At 40.2% G+C, this 25,392-nt stretch overlaps 1 protein-coding gene across 3 annotated transcripts in view; it reads right to left on the bottom strand.

Moving 5' to 3' along the window:
* LOC140499982 (adhesion G protein-coupled receptor E3-like) overlaps positions 1-25,392 on the bottom strand; it is a 62,830-nt gene that overhangs the window by 19,368 nt on the left and 18,070 nt on the right. For 2 of the 3 annotated variants that reach the window (XM_072602090.1, XM_072602091.1), the window contains 5 exons: positions 22,604-22,759; positions 15,737-15,774; positions 14,799-14,976; positions 13,047-13,160; positions 7,408-7,598 (listed from right to left, as the gene is read on the bottom strand). In XM_072602090.1, coding sequence (XP_072458191.1) covers positions 7,408-7,598; positions 13,047-13,160; positions 14,799-14,976; positions 15,737-15,774; positions 22,604-22,759 — 677 coding nt within the window. The remainder of the gene's footprint in view (positions 1-7,407; positions 7,599-13,046; positions 13,161-14,798; positions 14,977-15,736; positions 15,775-22,603; positions 22,760-25,392) is intronic. The other variant, XM_072602092.1, reaches the window with a different exon arrangement.

Below are 25,392 nucleotides of genomic sequence, written 5' to 3'. Positions count from 1 at the left end.
TTTGTAATGCTCTCTATCTCTTAGGTAAATGATTTCATGCTACCCTAATTTGCTTCTGATATCGCCCTTTATGTCTAACTCATGTAACAATTTTGATTTATCTTGTTTTGTGGTATGAGATATTGGTCTATTCCTGATTTCTGCCAAACAGTTTTCCAGTTTTTCTAGCATTTTTGTCAAATAATGAGTTCTTGTCCCCAAAGCTTGCATCTTTGGGTTTATCAAACACTTGATTACTATGGTTATTCACTATTATATATTACATATTTAATCTACTCCACTGATCCACCACTCATTTCTTATTCAGTACCAGATTGTTTTGATGATTCCTACTTGTACAACACTTTGAGATCTGGTATCGCTAAATCACCTTCCTTCACATTTTTTTTCATTGATTCCCTTAATATTCTTGACCTTTTATTCTTCCAGATAAATTTTGTTAGCATTTTTTCCAGCTCTATAATATAATTCATTGGTCAATACTAAATATTAATCGCTTCTGTTTTACCCAGGAACCCTGAAGTTTTCCTGTCAGTTTGATTTTTTTTTTTATTAAAGAGACCACCCCTTGAGTAACTACTTGAAGAATTCTATTCATTGAATGGGTGTATCTCACTCAAAGTGAGAATGTGATAAAGCCTTAGCCTGAAAGGGCCAGGGTTTCCCATTGCATCCTGGGCCATCTCCAGTCATCCTCATGAATATCAGGCTGCTGGACACAGATGGCTCAGGAGAAGAAAGTGAGGCTGGTGACCTTGCACAGCCCTCTCTCACTCAAATCAAAGTCAAGTGATGTCATCATCTTGATGTCATGGTCCTCTTCAAGAATGAAGGACAAACACAACCTATGAGAGAGTAGCAGCTCCTCCTCCCACTCCTCCTCCTCCCCTTCCTCCTTCTCTCTCTTCTCCTCCTCCTCCTTCTTCATTGCACTGCAAAAGCTGCATTTTTTCCTCTGGGTTTAGTGGCAACATCTCTAGGTCAAAAGATTAAGCCTCAAACCCAATTGCCTCTGGAGCTCATAGACAGTACAACACTTCCCCACCCACCTAGCACAGAGTGGATTTAAATACTAAATAGTAATTGTTTCTCTTTTACTCAGGAACCCTGAAGGTCTTCTCTTTCCAGTTTGATTTTTTTTTTTGATTAAAGTTGCCACTCCTTGAGCAACTACTTAAAGAAGGCAATTCATGGAATGGGTGTATTCAGGACTTCAGCCTGAAAGGGTCAGGGTCTCACATTGCATTCTGGGCCATCTCCAGATGAATATCAGGCCACCAGATCCAGATGGCTCAGGAGAAGAAAGTGAGGTTGGTGACCTTGCTTAGCCCTCCCTCACTCTAATCAAAGTCAACTGCAAAGTCATGTCATCATCTTGATGTCATAATCTTCTTCAAAAACAAAGGACAAATACAACAACAACCTGTTATTATTTTTCTAGCTCTATAATATAATTTGTTGGTCATTTGATTGGTATGACACTGAATGAGTACATTAATTTACATCGAATTGTCATTCTTATTATATTGGCTCTGTCTACCCATGAGCAATTAATATTTCTCCAATTGTTTAGATTGGACTTTATTTGTATGAAAAGAGTATTGTCATTGTATTCATACAGTTCTAGAGTTTGTCTTGGCAGGTAGACTATGGTACTCTTTTTTGTAATGATTGTGAAAGTTGGTTATGTTGTCACTATGATCATTTACTTGTCCCAATCAATCACTCAATCAGTAAGCATTTATTAAGCACCTTCTAGAACAGAAGCATCTTCTGTTCTAGTTCTGTGCTAGATTCTAGAAATACAAATATAAAAGTGAAATAGTTCCTGTCTTGAGGTGTTTATCGTCTAGTTGGAGAAGACACGTATGTACATATAGAAGTATGTAAAAATAGAGAATCAATCAGGGAAGAGTAAAAGAATTGCCTTTGAGCAACATTTGAGTAGGAATGGAGAGAGTAATATAGGAATAAGATTTGGAAAGATATGAGTGATTATAGGACAAGGGAAAAAGGACAAAGTAGAGAGTAGTGTCGAGGCGAACTGGTTAACTGAATATGAGGGGAGGAAAACAAGAAAGTGAAGCCAGAGCAGGGGTCATGGACTGAAGTGTAGAGAAATTGGAAGTCATGTTACAGATTAAGGTCATGTTGCAGATTAAGACAGTAAGATTAGGTTTAGTACTAAAGTATAGGGAATGACATGATGATAGAAGCTTATGATCAGAAACACTCATTATTCTAAGAAAGATGGACACCAGAAGACCCTTAAGTAGAAATTTTTGAGCCTGAACATGTGGCCTGAAAATTATCCTCAAATGGTGAGCATTCTTCAAATGGGGGAAGAATTTAACAGAATGTGTGCCATCTGGTAGCATTTTATTTTTACTCATTTTTCTTAACTAACTATTTTTTAAACGCTGATGTTTCTGAAATGCTTTGGACCTAAGGAGAAAGTGTCTATGCCCTTTCCCTAGTTATAATTCTGATGATAAAAATGTTTTCTACACTTAAGTTTTACAGCAAATGGACAATGAAGGCCAAACAGAATAACTGAGAAGGAGGAAACTAAATGGTTCTATAATCCTGCACTTGACCTAATACATCAATAGTAATCCTGAACTAGGCAACTAGGTGGCACAGTGGATAGAGTGCTGGGCCTGGAGTCAGGAAGACCTAAGTTCAAATTCAGCCTCAGGCACTTACTACATGTATTACTCTGGACAAATCACTTAATCTCTCTCAGTCTCAGTTTCCTCAGCTATAAACATGAGGATAATAACAACATCCATCTGACAGGGTTGTTGTGATGATCAAATGAAATATTATATAAAAGCACTTGGTACAATGCCTGGCACACAGTGTGTGTATATAAGATTTTATTATCTTCCTTTCCTCTGAAGTGATCAAGAATTCTGGCATGTGGGAGCACAGAAAAATATTCTTGAAGGCAGAGCCAAGATAGTGGATTAGAGGCAGCAGTTCAGCTGAACTCCCTCAACATTCACCTCCAAACAATTATAAAATAATACCTCAAGTCAAATTTTGGAGGGGCAGAGCCAACAAAAAGTCAGAGCGAGACATTTTTCTAGCCTAGGAAAGCACATGAGGTCCACAGGACAGGTCACACATAGGTGGCTACAATAGCAGCTACAGCAACAGCAGCTTTGAGAGTTCTCAGGTCCCAAGACAGTAAGAGATGTGTGGGGGGATGTCACCCAACTGGTCAGAAGGAGACTACAGGGGCTGGCATTGGGTACAGCTGGCACTGATTAGCAAGTCTATTGGCAACACTCATTTCTAGGTTGCAATTCCAGAGCAGAGAGGGACACTTGTGGTCAGTCATATGGGAGTAGGAGCCCTGATGACAGTTCCAGGGCAAAGAGGGTTCCTAATGCTTGTAACTGCAGGGGAGAAGGGGCCCTTCCTGTGTAAAAATCAGAGCACAGACAAGGAGAGCATTAACCACACCTCTCCCTGTATCACCCCACTTTGGAAGCACTAAAAACTTGTAGATCCCTAGAGCTAGTTCTGAAAACAGCAGCACAAGAAATCTTGATGCTTGGCACAGTATCTGCCCTATTCTAGGGGAGCAGAGCCCACTTTTAACATAAAATTTAAATTGAGGAAATAGTCTGGAAAATGAAGAAACAAACAACAAAAAAAGAACTTGATCATAAAAAGCTACCACAGTGGTAGAGAAGACTAAGTCACAAACTCAGAAGAAGATAATAAAGCCCCAAAGCTGCAATCAAAGCCTCAAAGAAAAGTACTAATTGGACACAAACCTAGCAAGAATTGTAGGAAGCATTAAAGAAAAAGATAAGAGTGCAGAGGAAAAATAAACAAGGGTGAGGCAAGAAAATTATGAAAAGAGAATTAACAGCTTAATAAAAGAGGCACAAAAATATTGAAGAAAACAACACTTTAAAAACAGAATTGACTTAATGTTAAAAGAGGCACAAACATTCATTTCAATTTCTTAAAAAGCAGAATAGGCCAAATGAAGATGTATTACAAAAATTCACTCAAGAAAAAATACTACTTAAAAAGCAGAACTGGCCAAATGGAAAAAGAGGTTCAAAAGTTCATAATGAAAATAATTCTTTAAAAATTAGAATTGGACATGCTAATGGCTTCACGAGACATCAAGAAACAATAAAACAAAGTCAAAAAGAATGAAAAAAATGGCAGAAAGTGTGAAATATTTCATCAGAAGCAAAAATAATTTGAAATATAGATTAAAAAAAGAAAGTTTAAGAATTTTTGCATTACTAGAAAACTATGACCACAGAAAGAACACAGACATCATATTTCAAGAAATTATTGAGGAGTACTGCCCTGATACCTCAGATTCAGAGGTAAAATAGAAATAGATAGAATGCACCAATTACCTCCTGAAAGAGATTTCAAAATGAAAACTCCCAGGAATATCATAGCCAAATTCCAGAGCTCCCAGGTCAAGGAGAAAATAGTCTAAGCAGCCAGAAAGAAACAATTCAAGTATTGTAGAGTGACAGTCAGGATAGCGCAAGATTTAGTAACTTCTACCTTAATGGATTGAAGGTCTTGGAATGTGATATTCAGAGGGCAAAGGAGTTAGGATTACAACCAAGTATCACCTACTCAGCAAAAGTGAGTATGATTCTTTAGGAGAGAAAAAAATTAATGAAATAAAGGACTTTCAAGAGTTCCTGATGAAAAGAACAGAGTTGAATAGAAAACTTGACATTCATACACAAGACACAAGAGAAGCCCAAAAAGTAAACATGAAAGAGAAATCCCAAGGGTCTCTAGGTTAAATAAGGTTAATCCTATATGAGAATGTGAGAGATGATCTCTTAGAGGTGAAGCTTCCTCACAGAGTTAATTGTTTCTTGTATTATTAAAACACACTCCCTTTAACATCTGCAACTAGCTAACCTTGTAGAGAAGCATGCTTTGTAACATATCTTGTACTGTGCTTGACGCCCCCGTTGTCCCGACCTTGTCTATGCCCTATACCTCCCCACCCCCCTTCTTTTTTTTTGCTGAGCAAACAGGTCCCTGTTTCGTGCCTTTTTGTCCTTTGTTCTTGGGGAGAAGTCCCTGCTCTTAGACTGTGAGCTCTGAGTCCCAGCCAATGGGAGGAGGAGTCAGTGGATGGGTGGGTGGGGGTTTCTGCCTTAGGGTGTATTTAAATGTGTTTTGAGCTGTGTGCCCTTGCACTCCCTTGTTGGTGGTATCTTGAGTGACACTGGGTCTGTCCTTTCTCATGAAAAAGCAATAAAACCCCTTTTTGCCTTTCCTAAGACAAGTCTCTGATTGATTATTTTCAGGGGAATCAAGACCCATCCCTCACAGGAAGATGATTCACATAACTCCTAAGAACTTTTTCGTTATTAGAGTGGTTAAACGGAGTTAGCATAGATAGAAGGCATGGGAGTGATGGAATGATCTCAAAAGAAGAAAAAAGAAAGGGTAAACAAGAGGGATACACTGGGAGAAGGAGAAAAGGAGAGGAAGAATGAAGAAAATTTCCTCACAAAAAAGAGTTATGCAAGGAAGAGTTTTTACAGTGAAGGGGAAAATGCGGGACAGTGACAGGCAATGCTTAAATCTTACTCTTGTTGGAAATGGTTCAAAGAGGGAAGAATATATACATACATACATGCATACATACACACATTCAGTTGTGTTTAGAAATCTATCTTACCCAACAGGGAAATAGGGAAAGGGACTAAAAGAAAAAGGGAGGGGAATGATTAAATGAAGGGTGAATTAAGGGAGGCAATGGTTAGAAGCAAAATAGACTTCTAAGAAAGGATAAGATGAAAAGAGAGAAGGAATACACAGAAGAAATGGGGATAGAGGGAAATACACACTTAGTGATCACAACTGTGAATGTGAATGAGAAGAGCTCACCCATAAAATGGGAGCAGGTAGCAGAAACCAGAATCCAATAATATGTTGTTTATAAGAGACACACTTGAAATAGAAAGACACGCACAGAGTGTTAAAGTTAAGCGCTGGGGCAGAATGAAACAACCTCAGCTGAAGTAAAAAAGACAAGGGTAGCATTTATGATCTCAGACAAAGCAAAAGCAAAAATACAACTAATTAAAAGTTATAATCAGGGAAACTACATTTTGCTGAAAGGTACCATAGACAATGAAGCAATATTAAAAAAATTTACAGAAATTTCTGTGATAAAGGCCTAATTTCTCAAATATATTGAGAATTGAGTCAAATAAAAATAAGGGCCACTCTCCAATTGATAAACAGTCAAATGACATGAACAGGCCATTTTTAGAAGAAATCAAAGGTGTTTATAGTTATATAAAAATGTGCTATTGTTTAAAGAAATGCAAATTAAAACACTTTGAGGTAGCATCTCACACTTATCAGAATTGACAAATGTTGGAGGGGATGAGGGAAAATAAGTACATTAATGAATTGTTATTGGAGTAGTGAACTGGTCCAACCATTCTGGGAAACAGCTTGAAACTATGCCCAAAGGGTTACAAAACTTGGCATACCCATTCACTTAATAATACCTCTACCAGGTGAGTATCCCAAAGAGATCGGAGAAAAAGAAAAAGAAAAAGGATCTATGCAGTATGTACCAGGATATTTATACCAGTTCTTTTTGTGGTAGTGAAGAATTTGAAATTAAGGGGATGCTCATCAATTGGGAACCGGCTGAGCAAGCTGTAGCATGTAATTGCTATGAAGTACTATTGTGCTATAAGAAATGATGACTGGGATAGTTTCAGAAAAATATGCCAAGACTTGTATGAACTGATGCAAAGTGAAGTGAGAACCAGGAGATCCTTGTGCATAGTAACAGCAATGTTGTAATGATGATCACCTGTGAAGGATTTGACTGCTCTGACCAATGCAATGATCCAAGATAATCCTAAAGGATTCATAATGAAAAAATGTCACCCACCTCCAGAGAGAGAGGTGATAACTCCGAATGCAAATTGAAGTAAAATTTTCTCACTTTTTTGGCTTTGTTTCACAATATGACCAATATAGAAGCATATTTTACATCATTTCACATGTATAATTGATATCATGTTGTTTGCCTTCTCATTGGGTGAGGGAGGAGGTAAGAAAGAGAAAGAATTTGGGACACAAAAATTTGAAAACAAAAGAATGTTAAGATAAATAAATAACAAATTTTAAAAAAAGAAAAAGGAAGAATTCTGGTGTATAAGAACCTGTCTTTCTGAATGTCCATCCTGTGCTCCTCCTGCTTTGAACATTCCTCTGACCACGGTAAGGAGAAATGGAACCATTTGTGAAGCTCCTACTATATGGAAGTACTGTACTAAGCTCTTTACAAATCTTATCCCATTGAATCTTTCAGCTGCCTGCCCACTTCCATGTATATATTGCCTATGACCTGTGGTTCATACCCACCTGAATATGCTTGAAACTCAGAAGAACGGAAACCTTGGAGGAATTGGATTGCTGAGGTCTTACAGCAGTGCTGACAACTTGGGAGTTCAGGTAGACTCCATAACTTTTCTTCCCCTGGCTCTCCTCAAAAAAGGATGCATTTATAACAGTCCCAAGGGAAAAATAGGAGAGAAAAGCAACTGCGGTCCGACCTAAAAAAGCAAAAAAGAGCAATGTCCTCAAAGGCAAAAGGGCTGATTCAATCCCACATTTCCTCAGCAAGTTCATTTCCTATAGTTGGATTCTTCACTCAATTACTCAATCAACAGGCATTTATCAAAGACTTGCTTAATGTGATAACTACTGTGCTAAGCACTAGGGATACAAAGAAGTGAAACAATTAGTCCCTGACTGCAAGAAGCTTACATTTTAATGGGGGAGCACACATATATAAATCAAAATATTCAAAATAAATACAGGGTAATGGTATGATAACCTTAGAGTAGCTGACAGGAGCGTGTGTGTGTGTGTGTGTGTGTGTGTGTGTGTGTGTGCTAACTAGGTAGGTCCTCCTGGAGGATGTGGTCTCTGGGTTGAATCTTAAAGGAGGCCAGGGATATAAGAGTTAGAGTTTAGGAGGAAGAATATTCCAGGCATGGGGAAGAGCTAGTGAAAGGCATGCATGGAGTACAAAGATGGAGTATCGTGTGAAAAGAATAGCAAAGAGCCCAGTAGGGTTGAATTGCCCAGAGCCTGAAGAGAAGTAGAATGTAAGAATAATGGGAAGATGGGAAGAGGTCAGGTTATGAAAAGTTTTAAATGCCAAACAAAGGGATTTATATTTGGTCCTGAAGGTAATAGAGAGTCATGGAGTTTAATGAACAGGAGACGATATGGTCAGGGTTCTATAGTAAGAAAATTACTTTGTTATTTGAGTACAGGATGGATTGGAGCAGAGAGAAACTTGAGGCAGGGAGACTGATTAGAAGGCTATTAGAAGAGTACAGGCAAGAGGTGATGTGGGCTAATACTCAGGTGACGATTTGCAAGTGGAAAGAAGACATGTGAGAGAGAAGGTTGTGAAGGTAGAAATGACAGGTGTTGGGAACTGATTGGATATGCCAGATGAGCAAGAGAGAAAAGTTGAGGATGACACAGAGGTTGAGAAGTTGGGTGACTGGAATGCTGGTATTTCCCTTGTGAGTTAAGAGGATGCTATTAGTAAGCAAAGGTTTAGAAAGAAAGGTAATGGACTCTGTTTTGGACATACTGAGTTTGAGATGCCTCTAGGACATCTACTTTGAAATGTCCAACAGTCATTTGGTGATGTGAAGAGAGAGAGGCTAGGAATATATAAACAGATGTGGGAATCATTTACCAAGGCAGATGATACTTGAATGCATGGTAACTGATGGGGTCACAAAGTGAGAATAAAATAGAACAAAAAGAGAAGAGGATTCAGAACATAACCTTGAACAGTTAGTGTAGATGATAAGGTTGAAGATGGAACAAAAGAGGCTGTGAAGAAGCAGTGAGATAAGAGGAGACCCAGGAGAAAGCAGTGTCATGGTAACTCAGAGAAGAGATAATATCCAGGAGGAGCAAGTGGTCAACTGTGTCAAATCCAGCAGAGGTCAAGAAGAATGAAGATCAAATAGAGGCCAGTAGAGATGGCAATTAAAAGATCATTGATCATTTTGTAGAGAGAACAATTGACATAACACGGTTGGAAGACAGGTCACAGAGGTTTCAAAGCAATTGAGGAAGTGGAGGCACCAAATGTTTCTAGATTTTTCAAGGGGTTTCATTGAGAAGAAGTATGGTCTTGGTTTTCTTTTTTCAGTAAAGTACGAGACAAGGTCCTCAATGGAGAAGAGAGTGGTTTGGGAAGCTTGAGGGAAAAACAGGTGTTGGATAGGGATGAGTAGGGAGGCAGATAAAGAGGCCTGCCTTGATGGAATGAAGGCTCAGGAGAAGTTGACTAGTACAATTTTATAGTGAACCTAGTCCACAAGGATTTGTGATTTTCTCCAGTTTTGGTCAGTAGCATTTGAAGTAGTGCAAAGGAGGTAGGTGGTGGGAATAACTGAGTGTTGAGGTTTGTCAAAGTATGATTAATGATAGGATAGGGAAGCAACTGATTCAAGAGTAGGGAATAGAATAGAGTTGCACCGATTCACTAAGGGAGCCAAGATTGGAAAAGGGGGAGGTATAGCCAGAGTAGAGGTGATGGGATGGAGGGATTGGAGGTCATCAGGAAGACAGAGGGAAGGTTTAAGAGGAGAGAGCCATAGGGAGAGAAAGAAAGATAAGAGGTTATGATAAGAATTCTGAGGTTGTGAGTATGGAAGCAAAATTTTTGTAGGTGGTGGCAAGATCAAGGGTCTAACCAACCCTGTGAGTAGCAGAGGTGGAACTGCAGAGTTGGTTGTGGGATCTGAGTTGTGAGTTGTAAGGAATTGTGAGACTGCTGAATTGGGAAGTTAGGGTATTTGAAGGAACATCAAAATGTATGTTGCCATCCCCTAGATGAAGGAAGAACATGGGGTAGAAAAGGACACTGTAGGCTAGGCACCAGACTCAATGGGAAAGAAAGGGAGAATATCTTGGGAGTCTGTAGATAATAGATATCAGAATCTGGATTGAGTGATCAAATTTGGATTGCATGAAACTCATAGCAGAGATTGCTGAGTGATGATGGGAAAGGGAGAGTTCAGATATGGTAATGAAAAGCAGAGAGTATTAGGACTCTTCCCATCATGACCATTGAGTCAGAGCATATGAGTGAAAGCAACCATTACTGGAAAGGGTAGTCAAGGAAGCCAAGCCATCTAGAGTGAACCAGGTCTCAATGAGTGCGCAAAGATGATAAGGTGTAAGATGAAAGCATTCTAGTAATTGTGGAACAAACCTTTCAGAAGGCACAGTAGAAGAATGATAATTTATGGAGTGAAACATTGGGCATAGAATTGAGAGGATGAGAGTGAGAGGGTTAAGCTTGAGGCTTTGTTCTTCAGCACTTGTGGCTGAGAGTCTTGAAGGGACTTGAAGGGCCCTTACTTCCTCATTTGCTTTCAGATCTCTGTGATCTGACTTCCAACTTTGTTGTTTAACTGAAGTTGCTGCGTCTCTCCAAAATGACCGATAATCTCTTAATTGCCAGTTTACTGACCTCTTGTCAGTCCTCATGGTTTTTGACCTCTGCTGGATTGAATACAGTTGACCACCTTCTCCTCCTAGATACTATCTCTTCCCTGAGTTATCATGACACTGCTTTCTCCTGGTTCTCCTCCTTCTTCTGTGACTGCTCCTTTATAGTCTCTTTGTTCCATCTTCAGCCATGTCATATACATTCATTCTTCAAGATTCTGACAGTCCAAGAGGTCAAGTTACGAGGCTCATAAGCAAGAGGTGCCCTCGTGTTTCCTGAGTTAGCCTGTGGCAGTGTCATCTTTTCTTAGAACAGATTGGTCTAATAGTGGGTAGATCAGTTTGGTCTATGGGAATCAAGAATAAAGGTTTTTTTTTTTTCTGGGTAAAGATTGTGAGATCTAGTAGAATGTTAGTCTCCTGAAGCCTGACACTATTTTATGTATGTCTTCGCATGTCAAGTATAAAGCACAGTATGTTGCACATTGTGATTTTTTCAGTTCAGGGAGTTTCTTTTGAGGAACATTAAATCATTTGTCCAGTGTGTGGAGGAGAAAGGACTTGAACAGTCAGTCAATAAAAATTTGTTAATTCCCTATTATATGTGAGGCATTGTGCTAAGTACTGGGGTTACACACAAAGGCAAAAGTTTCTGTTCTTGGAAAGCTCAGTCTAATGGGAGAAACTACATGAAACCAACTATATAAATATATATATATATGCAAGCTATATATGGGATAAATGGAAGATAATCAACAGAGGGAAAGGAAATTGGAAAAGGTCTAAAGAAGTCCAGGAAAGCCAGAAGTAGAGATGAAGAGGTAAAGCACTCCAGGTATGGAGGATAACCTCCAGTGACAATGCTCACAGTAGAAATATGGAGTTTGTTGTGTGAGAAATAGCAAGGAGGCCAATGCCATTGGTAGGGCTGTAGAGCGTAATGTGTAGGAAGAGTGGAAAAGTTGATGGTAGGGTGTAGGTTATGAAGGGCTTTGAGTGCCAGAGAATTTTACACTTATAGGGAGCCATGGGAGTTTGAGAAAGGAGGCAGGGCATGACATAGCTAGACTTGCATTTTGACTTAAATTCCTGTCTTCCTGACTTCAAGGCCAGCTCTCTATCTACTATACCACGTTGTCTTTCACTGATTTGCAGATAGTAGGTACTTAAAGCTAACTGACTTGAATTGAATCTGAGTTCAATTTAACAGTTACCAAAGGATAGCTAGGCAGCATTGATATGGATACAAACACTGCCCTAAGGGTCAGTAAGGCTCACTTTCCCAGGTTCTCTGAGGGGGTTTGAGGTTCATTCTACAGCCCTTCCTGTAACCTGAGGGCATTCTAATGCCCTTTCCCCCTTATATTGAAATATCGTGCAACTTCTACCAAAAGCATTTCTTCTGTCCCCCTTATCCTGTATTCCTTGTTCTGTCATTCATCTTCCTTATCCTGTGTCTTGACAACTTTTTCTTATTTTGCAAACAACCACCTTCCTCACCTTGTTTGTACTTATCCTGTCCCTAAATCTCCAACTCCCTTAAGAAACTCTAAAATTACATCATTGTCCTACGGGCTGTATAGCTTTCTCTCTCTACAAGTGTGGTTCCTTTCTTATATCAATACCTTTGTTTAGCTCCTTGCTAAATCTCAGGTCTGCTCCCTTTTGCATCAGTAAAGCTCCCAATGGCTTCAGAGAAGGTTTAAATGAATTCATTCACATCTGAACCAGCTCTCCCATCTATGACCTCAAGAGCACAATAGATAGAATACTAGGCCTGGAGTCAGGAAGGCCTGAGTTCAAATCTGGCCTCAGACACTTACTAGCTGTGTGACCCTGGACAAGTCACTTTACCATTTGCTTCAGCTCCCTCATCTGGGAAATGAGCTGGAGAAGGAAATGGCAAACCACTCCAGCCTTTGCAAGAAAAACCCAAAATGGATCAAGAAGAGCCAGACACTGCTGAAAACTACTAAATGACAAACAGTTATCAAAGCTTCCTCAGAAGGCCCTCCTTCTATAGTGATCATCGGCAAGTCACCTAATCTTTCCTAGTTTTTTGAGTTATCAACCTATCTATACACTGGGAATTTCCCACACTGTTGAAATTATAGATCATGATAGTAGCAGAACAATAATTTGGTTGTCAGCAAGTTAGTAAAATATGCAAAAAAATGATTAGGCTGATGGTATTTGTAATGGTATTTACCAAGAGGACACTTTGTCCTTGAAGTAAGGAAGACTTTGCTCATAATTAATGCTATCCCAAAGTGGTAAGGGGTGGCCAGGGATGTAAATTCCCCCATTGTAGCCCTCCAAACAGACACCTGATGATTATTTGCCATTGAGGTCTATGGCAGAAGGGATTTTTGTTTCAACAGATACAAGTTGATTGAGATAGCCTCCAAGTGTCCTTCTAAGCTGAATACTGGGGGATTCTCTGACAGAGAAGGATTGTGCGGCATTCCATCCTGTTCTGGGTGAGTACAGAACCCATAAAGTGAGTGTACCTTGAGTATCTGAGTGGATGTCCATGCAGGAAATTTCTACTGAGTTATTCTGAGCTTCCAGTCTGATGTTTCCATTTTCCAGAGAGCAGTTGCTGATGACAAGTGTTTCAAAAGCTGGGAACAACAATGAAACAAATGAGCCCAGCTGCCTTGACTGCTTCTTAGACAAAAAGCCACCACCATTGGAAGCATCCTAGCCCATTTCCTTGAATGAGCTATATCTGACCCACAGACATTATGTGAAATGATAGTTGATTTTGTCTTCTTTTGGGACCATTGGCACTCAGGGGAAGTATTCCGTTATCTGGGCCAATGGCAGGAATGCCTGAATGGCATAGTTTCCTTGTCATTTTAACGTAGATTGTGTATGAGTCTGAGGGATTCATATCAGATATACATCTCTCTTGTTCTTTGGATAGTGACATTGTAGATGGTCAACCATCATTAAAGGGGAGCATTTTACTCAAGGGCTAGCCTAGCACCATTTCAGCATTTTTCACTAGTATAAGCTCCCTACTCTGATTTAAAACTAATAAAGTTTTAAGTTGGAAGGAGACATAGGCTCATACTCTTTGGAACCAGGAGCCATAAATGGGTAGAAGTTTTGCATTGACTTGATATCAGGAAAACCTTCCTAGAAGAACTATCTAGAGTAATAAAAGGATCTCAGGAAGCAGTGGATTCCCTCTCATTGGAAGTCCTCTACAAAAGCTGGATGGTCCAAATATTTATCACTTGATCAGACCAATTGATCCTAGCTTTTCTAAATTCAGCTAGGCTGGTCCCGGTAGAACTGTGACTAGGTATTCTAATCCCTGGGTAAGATGAAATCAAAGAAAGGTGGATTTATTTGCCCCTTCTTCATGAAAAGGGGCATTTGGTCACCTCCACAGTCCAGACTGAGCCCTGGCAGTTTGGCTATGAATGCTACCTGATTTTTGATCATTGGGTGAGGCAGATGGAGTAGGAGGAGAGAGGTAGGGAGAGGTAGCACCATGAGGGAAGGCGTTCATCATGGAGGAGTTGAGCATTGGAGTGAAGGTGATTTTGTTATATGGTATGAGCTGGAGGAAACTTTCACTGGAAGGACGTATCCTGAAAGTAAGCTACCCTTACTCAAAACCCATTCATTCATAGGCAATCTTAAAAACCTGTCAAACTGTTAGGGACAAACTTGATGCATAAAAAAGGGGATCAAGAAAAATTGATTAAAAATGAAGTTCAGAGGATGGAAGGCCTTCCACGTTCCTCCCCGTGAAGGAACGAGTAGCTTCCAGTATGGCCACTGGAAGGACTATGATCAGGTCAGGATGAGGCAGGACCCTTATAGAATTCCAAACTTTGGTTCTCCCGTGATTCCATCCCCTGACCATGTGGCTTCATGTTCTCCTCTGATAGGCTTTCCCTCAACCAACTTATTGAGCATATGTAGTAGTTTTCTGACCTTTACTCGCTGTACTAGGTCACCCCCCTGCACCCCCCCCCCCCATCAACTGGAAGTGTGCAAATAAAACTTAATTCTTATTTCGCACATGAACCAATCAATCAAGAAAAATTTATTAAATGCCTACTATGTATTTGATAGATGTTTGCCAAGACCCACTATTCTGACCAGGTGAGTCATTGAATGCTATTCATTCACTATATCAACCTGATTGACTTTTCTACTGAATTATTTGCTGTTTCATTGAGTGGACTGAATCCAGTGGTTGCTGGGATCTGGAAGACACAACCTCTACCATACAAGCTCACCCAGAAAAGAGTTGTTCTGTGCCACCTGGGTCTTAGGAGAACTGAGAGCATCCTCCAATGCAGCCTGTTCTAATTCCTGTAATAGTTTTGTCACTTTGGTTCCAACTCTCTTTTTCTCAGCAGGTGAAGACTCATTAATGGTAATAAGTGCTTCAAGGTGGATAGAGATATTTTCCAGCTGATGAGAGAAAATAAATAATGTCATAAGGTTAAAAGACCTGTCTAAGGCACTGCTCTGGGACTTGGACTAAGTTAGGAGGAAGGATGCTAGAGTAAGAGTGCTGGACTTAGAAACAAGAAGAATGAATTCAAATCCTACCAATGATACTCAGTGACTTTGTGACTAAAGAATGTCAAGTAACCTTCCTGAGCTTTTTCCTTATCTGTAAAATGGGTACAATACTATGTGCCTTACAGGGTTGTTGTGTAGCTGAAATGAGATAATGTATGTGTAGAACTGTGGGAACCTTAAATTACTTGATAATTGTCAACCATTATGAGATGTAGTTGTTTAAATTCTGTATCTTCAGATTATTAATTCTATATCTTTATAGCCTGCCCTCATCTCACCTTTAGATGACCAGCATCTCTCCTCTCTCTGATTCCATCTCAAGAGAAGCAGCATGGTATGGTGGAAAGAACAACATAGCTGGAGCCAGAGGATCTTGGTTCAAAGCCTGCCTCTGAACTTATTCTCCATGTGATCTGGAGCAACTAACTTCACTATCTTGGGCTTCATTTTCCTTGTCAGTCAAACAAGTAGGTTGAACTAGATGATTTTTGATGCTTCTTCTGGTTCTGAGTCAATGATCTGTCTCAGTTCTACTTTATTCCATTTACTTTTCTCTTTATCTGACTCCCTTTCTCCTCTCCCTGATCTCAACTACCTTTACTTGCTTCCTATCTCACTGCTGCTTTACTATTCAGTCACAACTCACCTTGCTGCTGCCTCCCGGATTCTGGGGCAAGGAGACTTCTACAAAAGAGATAGGTAAGGCAAGATCATTAGGAAGACACATGTTAAATGCAGACCTTCTGCTAATCCCCCAAGGATTGTCTTAGATTGACTTGAGATCATACTGTTTTGCCTTCATTAGTAAGGTGTTTCTGAATCCTGGGGTTTTGGTATATAGCCCAGAAGTATACTCATTCACATCTGGGGTCTCAGAACCAGACAAATGAAAAACCATTTGGGGAATGAGATGATGTTTTTGTCTCCCAAATCAGCTTGAATTATTCCTCTACTAGCTGACTCCTGGAAAGTCTCACTTTATCCTCTAACTTCTCCATGACTAAGAAGCCGCACCTCTCACAGTAGCACTCATGAGCTAAGTTTTTCTTCTCACTTCCATGGGGGTGTAGGAGATGATGTGTGCTCTGAGTGCATAGCCTGGGCTTTGTCTCAGAGCAATAATTATCAGTTATATCTTTGAGACTTTACACTATGGAATAATTTTTATATCCTTTCTTGGTTAACCCTACAATATCTTGTGAGGCACACAGTTCACAGACTATTGCTCCCATCTTATAGTTGAGAATACTGAGGTAGAGAGAGAAAGTGACTCAGCTATTACTGATTTTCTTCTTGTAGAATCACAGAGATTCTCAGAGTTTAAAGATGACATCTAGTCTGAGACCATTTCTGAATTAGTGCCCTTTCCATGACTTCCCTGACGAATGGTTGTCTATTCCCTGCTTGAAAATCTCTATTGAAATGCAACTCATGAAGCACAGATTAAAAATTAATTGGAATATAAATAATCTAATCCTAAAGTATGAGTGGGCCAAAGAACAAATCATTAAAGATAATGACAATAATGACACAACATAACAAAATTTGTGGAATGTAGCCAAAGCAATACTTAGAAGAAATTTACATCTCTAAGCATTTACATCAGTAAAAAAGAAAAGAAAAGAGAGAGAGAGAGAGAGAGAGAGAGAGAGAGAGAGAGAGAGATCAATGAACTGGTAATGCAACTAAAAACCCACCAAATTTAGATCCCCAATTAAAAACTAAAATAAAAGTCCTGAAAATCAAAGGAGAGATGAATAAAATGGAAAGGGAAAATATCAGTGAATTAATGAACAAAACTAAGAGCTGGTTTTAGGAAAAAACCAAAAAAAAGCAAATCTTTTTTTATTTGTTTTTTTATTTTAATTTTATATGTTTAAAAATTAAAAATTAATTAGATTAACAAAAGAACACCAAATTGCTAAACTACTTCTTTGAAGGAGCAGTGCTGATGAATGATGATTGCTGATTGTGTGTGTACTGGGCTTTTATGCCTTATACCTCTGCGAAGTTACATCAGCAATTCCTATTTTAACCCCCTGGCAGAGTAAAGTGTGAAAAATCATTTCATTGACTTAAGAAAGCTTAACTATGCAGAGTGAATTATAGGCTGCACAATGGGAACTGATGACATGATTTCCAACCAAATTGGTAGGGGTTATTGCTACCTTGGGAGGTAGATTGTCTATTGTGTTCCTCCAAACTGCAAGCTAGGAATAGCCAGTAGTAAGCTACCATTGGAGTCAGAGACTGGGGAATGTGCAAGTCTCAGAGTATAAGTAAGAATTTCATGAAATAATTTGGGGCACCACCTTTGAGAACCATGCAGTTAAAAGATAAGAAAAGTAAAAAGTTTCCTTTCATTTTCTCAAATTAGAACTTTGCTGTGTATGTGTGTGTGTGTGTGTGTGATAAATGAGGTAATTCATTTTGAGCTCCATTTTTTCCCCTTCTCTTCATCTCAAAATCTCTTGACATCCTCCCTCACTCTCTCTTCCAGTCTCTGATAATGAGATGTGTCCTGCAATACTCTGTATCTGCAGATAGCAAGAATAGAAGCTCCCTGAGAAAGCCCTAGTGTGTAAGGAAACCCCAACCAGGAGGGAATGCAACCAGTCAGGGTGGGCAGCAGAATTCAGAATCCTAAGCCTAGGGGCTTGGAGACCTCTAGTATTCTTTCTTGAGATGCCATAGAGTTCTTTGAACATACAGCACTCTTAACTTCAAAAACTCAAGGGCAAGATACCTTTTGGAGGTGGAGGGCAGGTTGAATATATTATTAAACAGAGGATACCAGCCACCATAAAGAATTCTTACACATTTAGAGATTTCTTGAAATCCAAACTAGAAAAGAGAGTATAAATAATGGATTTTCCATAAAGATTTTAAGATTACCTAGAAGAAATGGAATAAGACATAAAACTATGAAATAAAATCTCTAAGGAAAGAATTTAGAGTAGAGAATGGTAAACCTTAGTCAAGTATTGGATACCCTGAAAATTAGAATAGAGCATGCAGAAATCAAAGATTCTGTGAGAAAACAAGAAAGATTAGAACAAAGTCAAAAGATTGAAAAAATAGGAGAAAATAGAAGGTGTCTTCTATCAGAAACAATTGTCTTGGAAGAGAGTCAAGGAGAGATAATTCAAGAATTGTCAGACTCGCTGCACACTTGGATTTAAAAAAAGCACCTGGACACCATAATTGAAGAATAATGATCAATTTGTCCAGATCCAAACAGAGTACAAAGTGAAAATAGAAAGAACCCATTGATCTTCTGAAAGAAACCTCTGAAGGAAAAATTCCAGGAATTTTATAGCCCAAATCCAAAGCTTCTCTGTCAAGAAAAAATTCTTCAAGCAGCCAGAAAATAAAGTTTAAGTACCGAGGAACCACAGTCAGAACTGCATAAGATTTGGCAGTTTCTGCCATAAACAAGAGGAGGTCTTAGACGAAAGTATTCTAAATGGTAAAAGATATGTGTTTACATTCAAGAATAACTAAAAATAAGAAATAACTTCAAAACGAAATATCATTCTACAGGGAGAAAAGTGGAATTTTCTTGGAATAGAAGATTTTCAGGTAGTTCTAATGAAAAGATAAGATCTAATTAGGAACTTGGAAATGCAAGTGTAAGATTTAGGAGAAACCTGGAAAGGAAAATTTACTTGAGCAATCGGAAGGTGCTATGTGATGATGAAAAGCTAATATTCTAATAGATAGAAGAAACAAGTGTCCATATAGAACCTTAATGTCTTCAAAGGATATTGAGGGAGTTATATTAGAAAAAAAGAGGATTTGAAGATGTATCCCTGAGCCTCTATTTAGGAGAAGGAATCCAGAACAACCAATCCTGATTCTGTGGATTATTCCACGTTGTCTCAGTCACCTGTCACATGTGCTCCTGGTTGCCCTGTTCTCTCACTGATGAGCTCTTTGCAATATTTCCATTCTTGGGGAAGGGCCCCGGACTAGCCATCTTTCACCGTCTAGATTTAGGGACAATTCCTCCCGATTCTGTTTCTGTGGTCCCCTTCACCTACTAGTAAGCTCTTCCTAGATTTTCCATCTTGAAAAAGGCCCTAGTCCAGCCATCCCAACCAAGTACCTCCTTCTCTCTTACCCCTCTTTTCAGCTCATCTTTTATTTGTTGTCTTGTCCCCATTACAATGTAAGTTTCCTGAGGCCAGGGCCTGTCCTTTTTTTGCTTATATTTTTATTTCCATGGCTTAACATAGTGCCTGGCACATAGTTAGTTCTAGGTAAATAATTATTGACTTACTAACTGTAGCTTCATTCTATTCTGAGGACTTTAAGAGGGGAAAACAAATGCAACATAAAAGCATATATTAGTGTAGAAAGGGGAAGGAAGTAGAACTAGTTCCTTTTCAAAATTTGTTTGTGAGAAAAATGTACAAGATAGAGGAAGTGCTGAGGAGAGTGTGCAACCTTCTTCTGAACCAGATAAAAGAGTTTTGAATATGTACACATACAGACACGCAGACACACACACAAACACATAGTTTGGGGCAGAAATGAATGAAACTCAATAGAGAGACTGGCAGGCACAGGAAAGGGAGTTTCATTATGAGGGAGGATAATATCAGAGACAGAACAGTCATAAGCTAAATAAACATCTTGATTGTAAGGGGAGATTTAAAGTAAAAAAACCCCAAACAAACAAAAAAATCAGAGAACTAGAAACCAACAGGGTACTTATCAATTGGAGAATGACTGAACACGTTGTTTAATGGAATATTTTTATGCCAAAAGAAATGAGGAAATCATTGTAATCCTGGAAAATATGAATGGATACAGAAAAAAGAGTGCAGAAGCCAGAGACCAGATTTTACAATGATAACAATTTATAAAGAAGAATTATTTAGAAAGACTTAGAAATTCTGATCTAAGCAATGATAACCATGACCCCAGAAAGATCTATAGTGAAGCATGCTACCTACTTCCTGGTTGTTAGGGATATGCCTTTTTGACCATGACTCCTGTGTAGATTTGTTTTGCTCAGTGATACTTATTTATTACAGGGTTCCCCTCTTTTCTCCATTTGCAATTGAGAGGATGTTTGGAGGAGAGGTGGGCATGGATGGTGATGAGAAAAGAAGTAGGAAAGAAAGAGAAGAGAGCTGCTGAGATATTAGAAAAAACTACCCAAAGAAGGACAGAAGAAAGTTCAGAAGGAAGCATGGAGAAGATACTCTTGAAAGAATAATGTTGAATTTTTTGTTTTCTTTAAAAAGGCAAGTAATATAGAATAGAGATTCATGATTTCTTAGAGAAAATTCTTTTTGTATTCTGCTTTGTGTATATGGAAATGATCATGTTTGTTTTGTTTTGGTTTTGACTTGTTCATTTCAAAATTAAAAGAAAGCCAACAGGAAGTTGGTCATTGTCACTTTGCATTACAATTTCCCTTGGAAAATTTTGGCTTATTTTTTATTTTTCCAAAGACTATTTGTTATCACTTTATCTGACTTCATAGGGTAGGCTATTAGTATTATAATGAAGTTTACAGCCATTGGTCCCTTGACATTTGAAACTGCAATGAAGCAATGAGAGATATTGGAAGGAAAGGCAAGAAAATAGTCTATGTCTAGGTACACAAGCTCAGGCTTATCCTTTGGTCTGTTTTCATGGTCTTTGCCCAGATAAGGAATGAATCACTTCATTCTCTTCCTCTTTTCCACATGGTCAGGAACCTTTTCCTCCTTTGCCTCCTTGCCCCAGCGTGACCAGAGAAAGACCTGTGAACCTGGAAAGGTCCAGAGGATTTGGGACTTTCCATCAGCATCTTACCTAGTAGCATCCTCAGAAGAGCTGATGGTAGTGTCTGCATTGAGAACTGGGGACTGAGGAAAGGCAGCTTCTGGATTTTGTGAAGAAGCCAGCAGAAAGCTACACTATTCGAAATGTAAATTTCATAAGGGCCCTATGATTGGGAGAGATCAGTGACCAGGAACAGTGAAATATCCTTTTACCACACAGGCCCTTTGAGGTTGAGCAGACTTTTCCTTGGACTGTGTATGTATGCATTTGTGAGAGAACATGTAGTGGGTTTGGGGGAGAGATTTTGTGATAACTGTTCTTACTGTACCACTTTAGTAAATATCTGTTTCTAGAAAGTCATTAAGTCTGGCTGACCGATATCAATTGACACTCATCAGGTGAAGCACAATTTTGGAGTCTAGAAAGTCATAATTTAGAGAAACCACCCCACAACCGCTCAGAATTCCATGGGGAGGAGAAGCAGTCGGCTTTGGGGATTTGTTCTCCTAGTTGGATTGTAGGTCTGGAGAGTGAACCCAGTGCTGGTGCTACATTTATCTTAGACTGCATCCCTCCCCATACTGCGGACACTGATGACAACACTGAGAATCTAGTCAGAGGAATAAAATGGATAGTAACAACTCTTATGCTTTATGGCTTGCTAAGCATGTTTACTATAGTCTTGTGAAGCAGGAAGCAAAACTATTATTATTTCTGAATTATAGATGAGGAAACTAACTGATGATGCTCTATTCAGAAAAGTCCTTGGCACATTTAGTTAATTCCATATTGTATATACCTAGTTAGAGCACATACACACACACTCACAGAGTGTAAGTACATTGTAACGACAGGAATTTTGTCCCAGGTTGTTGAAATGTGGATGATTGGGGAGCTAGGTAGTATATCAGATAGAGCACTGACCCTGGAGTCAGGAGGACCTGAATTCAAATCCAGCCTCAGACACTTGACACATTACTAACTGTGTGACCCTGGGCAAGTCACTTAACCTCAATTGCCTCCAAAAAAAATTTGGATGATCTGTATAATACTTGTATAATCCTGTAGTACCCATTAAGTAACTTAAGTAAAGGCTATCGGATAAGAGATGGAATGAGGCCTAATGGAGAGAGATCTGGGCTCAGAGTTAAGAAAACCTTTATGTTTCCCCTCAGACACACACTGGCTCTATGAGTCTCCAAGGCCCCCAGCCTCTCAGTGCCTCAGATTCCTCTCTGAGAACACAGTGAACAGGGCATTGGGAGAGAAATCACTGTCCAGTCCCCTCCAAAAATATCCCTTTTCCCTCTTTCTCCTCAAAATTGGGTCCCACAGGCAGAAAGCAGTGCCAGCAGGTCAGACTCCTGTGGCCTCAATTCCTTCTTCTGGGTTGTAGCTTGGAAGGAGATTTGAACCTCCCAACCCTGAGCCAAGGTCAGGCCACAGCACTTGGATGAGGTTTCCTGAGGAGTCTGACCTGGGACGGACAGAATCGGGAGAAGGGGAGAGTTCCCAGGATTTATAGGTAGCCCCTGTAGTGAGGAGCTATGGGAACTGAACAGAGAGAGCCTGAGTCAGTGCCTGGAGAAGGTCAGAGGGGGCCCATATGAGGAGGCAAAGGGCACTGGGCAGAGGTGGCCCATGCAGGAAGGGGTTTCTCTGCTCTCACCTCAGCACAAAGAGCCCTTCAGTGGGTCCCATGCTAGACACAGAATGCAGGAGAGGTTTGTACCTTGACAGTTGTTCATAGTGGGCTTTGGAAATGTCTTCCTTCCAGAAGGAAGTGTATATCCAGGGTTGCAGATGCATTGGTAACTTCCTATTGTATTAACACAGCCTGCATTGGGACCACACGAGGCATTAATGGGTGATGCACATTCATTAATATCTTCAATAAAAGAAAAGAGAAAAAGAATGAAACATCCATATTTGCACAAGGCCCAAGTGGGCATTTGTTCCATCTGACTATACTATGCTGTTTGTTACAGAGGCTTTCTTTTTCATTTTCTTTTCCAAAGGGATTAAAGGAATAGGAAAGAAATTCTTGCTGGTTGAAAAAAAGAAAACAAAAAGGAAGAAAAGAAAAAAAAGGAAAAATCAGGAAGGAAGTGGAAGGGGATGGGCTCAGGGACAGTTCCTAATCTCTGAATTCTCTCTGGAACCTTCCTGCTGACATATAAGTACAGACATCTCTTCTCAGGCCTCTGACAGTGACAGGGGGAAAAGACATAGGAGGTAACTTGAGGAGGCCAAGAGGGATTTCTTTGGCTGGGGGAGATCTGAGGAGCCCATGGCCAAGGAGAAGCTGATGATTTGGAGGCAGAGGCTCAGGTCATTGTCTCCAGAACCAACTCCTGAAGAGAGGAGAGGGGATGAGATGGAGGCACCAGTAAACGGGCTGGCCTGGGCAAGGAAAAGAGCCATGTCTTCCCCAGAAAAAGAGGAACAGGAGAAGAGGATGGTCTGGGAAGGATGATGGCCAGGAGGTGAGGGAGCTCTGGGAGGGCAGCCTTGATCTTCTCAGTAGAGTAGGAGGCCAGGTGCCCTGCTGAGATCCTAGGGGGGAAGGGGTCATGGGCATGAGGGGGTTAAGGAGGCAGGGCAGGGTTGTGTCCCATTGGAAGGGAAGCAGCTTTCGGAGTACTACCGAGATGAAATTGTGGACAAATAAAATAACTAGACAGAGAGAGAGAGAGAGAGAGAGAGAGAGAGAGAGAGAGAGAGAGAGAGAGAGAGAGAGAGAGAGAGAGAGGGAGAGAGAGAGAGAGGGGAGAGACGGAGAGGAAGAGAGAGACAGAGAGACAGACAGAGAGAGAGAGACAGAGAGAGAGACAGAGACAGAGAGACCGAGAGAGAGAGAGAGGGAGAGAGAGAGAGAGAGAAAGAGAGCGAGAGAGAGGCGAGAGGAGGGAGAGAGAGAGAGACAGAGAGACAGAGACAGAGAGAGAGAGAGCCAGAGAGAGAGACAGAGACAGAGAGAGAGAGAGGGAAGAGAGGGAGAGAGAGAGAGAGAGAGAGAGAGAGAGAGAGGAGAGAGAGAGAGGAGAGAGAGAGAGAGAGAGAGAGAGAGAGAGGAGAGAGAGAGAGAGAGGGAGAGAGAGAGAGAGAGAGAGAGAGAGAGAGAGAGAGAGAGAGAGAGAGAGAGAGAGAGAGAGATCGCAAATAAAAGGATTATTGTCTAGCTAAGAAGGCCCACTTGGGAAGTAAGGTGTCTGGGTTCTCACAGCCTGTAAGTCTCAAAGATGGGATCTGATTCTCCCTCCTCTGACTCTAGAGCCAATGCTCTTCCCACTGGACCCCATGGCCTCCCAGGCATAGCATGACTTTCTTCAGCAGCTACTTACCACCTACCTATGGATAATAATTACAATTATAGCTAGCTTTAATATAATGCTTTAGGGTCTATTAAGCGCTTTACAAATATTATCTCACTTCACCCTCACAACATCCGAGGAGTTGGCTGCTGTTACCATCCCCTTTTTACAGTTTATGAAAGTGAGGAAGGCAGAGGTAAAGTGACTTGCCCAGGGTCACACAGCATCTGAGGTTGGATTTGAATGCAAGTCTTTCTGACTACGGGTGCAATGCTCTATCCACTGCCCACTGGCTACCTCAAATCACAAACTCTTTGTGTTTCATTTCCTTGGATTTGAAATGTTTCACTAGTGCTCTTAGAATGGTAACAATATCATAGTGAACAGAGAGCTGGCCTCAGAACCAGAAGAACTGGGTTCAAGGCCTGTCCCTGATATATGTTGGCTGAGTGATCCTGGGAAAGTCACTTAACTTCTCAGTGCTCTAAGCAGCTCTCCAAGACTGTAAATGGCTGCATATTAAAAATGTATAAGAGCAAATGTTTTGTAGGGCAGGGAAACCCCACGGAACCTTCTCCCTGGAGCACATTGCCTCCCCATCCCTGCCTGTTAGGATCTTCTTCTGCTCAGTTCAATTCAACAAACACTAATTGAGTGCCTACTGTATTCCAGCACTGAGGATAAAAGGACAAAGCCAGGACAGTCTCCCAGTCCCCAAAGAGCTCACATATACTGGGGTCCTCCCTGATTCCCTTCCCCTTGACTCAGTTCAAAGGAATCTCTCTCCCTCCTCACATTTGCTCATACACCGTCTTTTGTTGGGGAAAAGGTAGACAGCATGCCCATAACAGTCCACTTTGTTTTCTGCTTATTTGTATCACTGTCTTTCTAACTGACTATAAGCCATTATAGTCTTGAAGGCATTCTTTTTTATATCTTCCCAATCCATAACCACACAAAGGAGTTTGGCCTGATCATCCACCCAGGAAAGATCAACTGAATGAAGAATGTCTATTGCCCAGATTATGACATGCAATTGGGTGGAAAACCTATAGAAAATGCTCATCATTATGTATATTTGGGACAGAAAGTACAGATGGAAAGTGAATTGGGCTCCAAGTTAAGGGGAAAAGGACTGCAGGCTGGAATTCAAGAAATCGCCAATCTCTTCTAATGACCGCTAACTTCTGGAAAATAAAGATCTATG

Source organism: Notamacropus eugenii, chromosome 4, assembly GCF_028372415.1.
Source record: "Notamacropus eugenii isolate mMacEug1 chromosome 4, mMacEug1.pri_v2, whole genome shotgun sequence".
In the NCBI taxonomy this organism is placed as follows: Eukaryota; Metazoa; Chordata; class Mammalia; order Diprotodontia; family Macropodidae; genus Notamacropus; species Notamacropus eugenii.
Note: the sequence above shows the minus strand (reverse complement) of the source record. Positions and strands in the feature narration are given on the sequence as shown.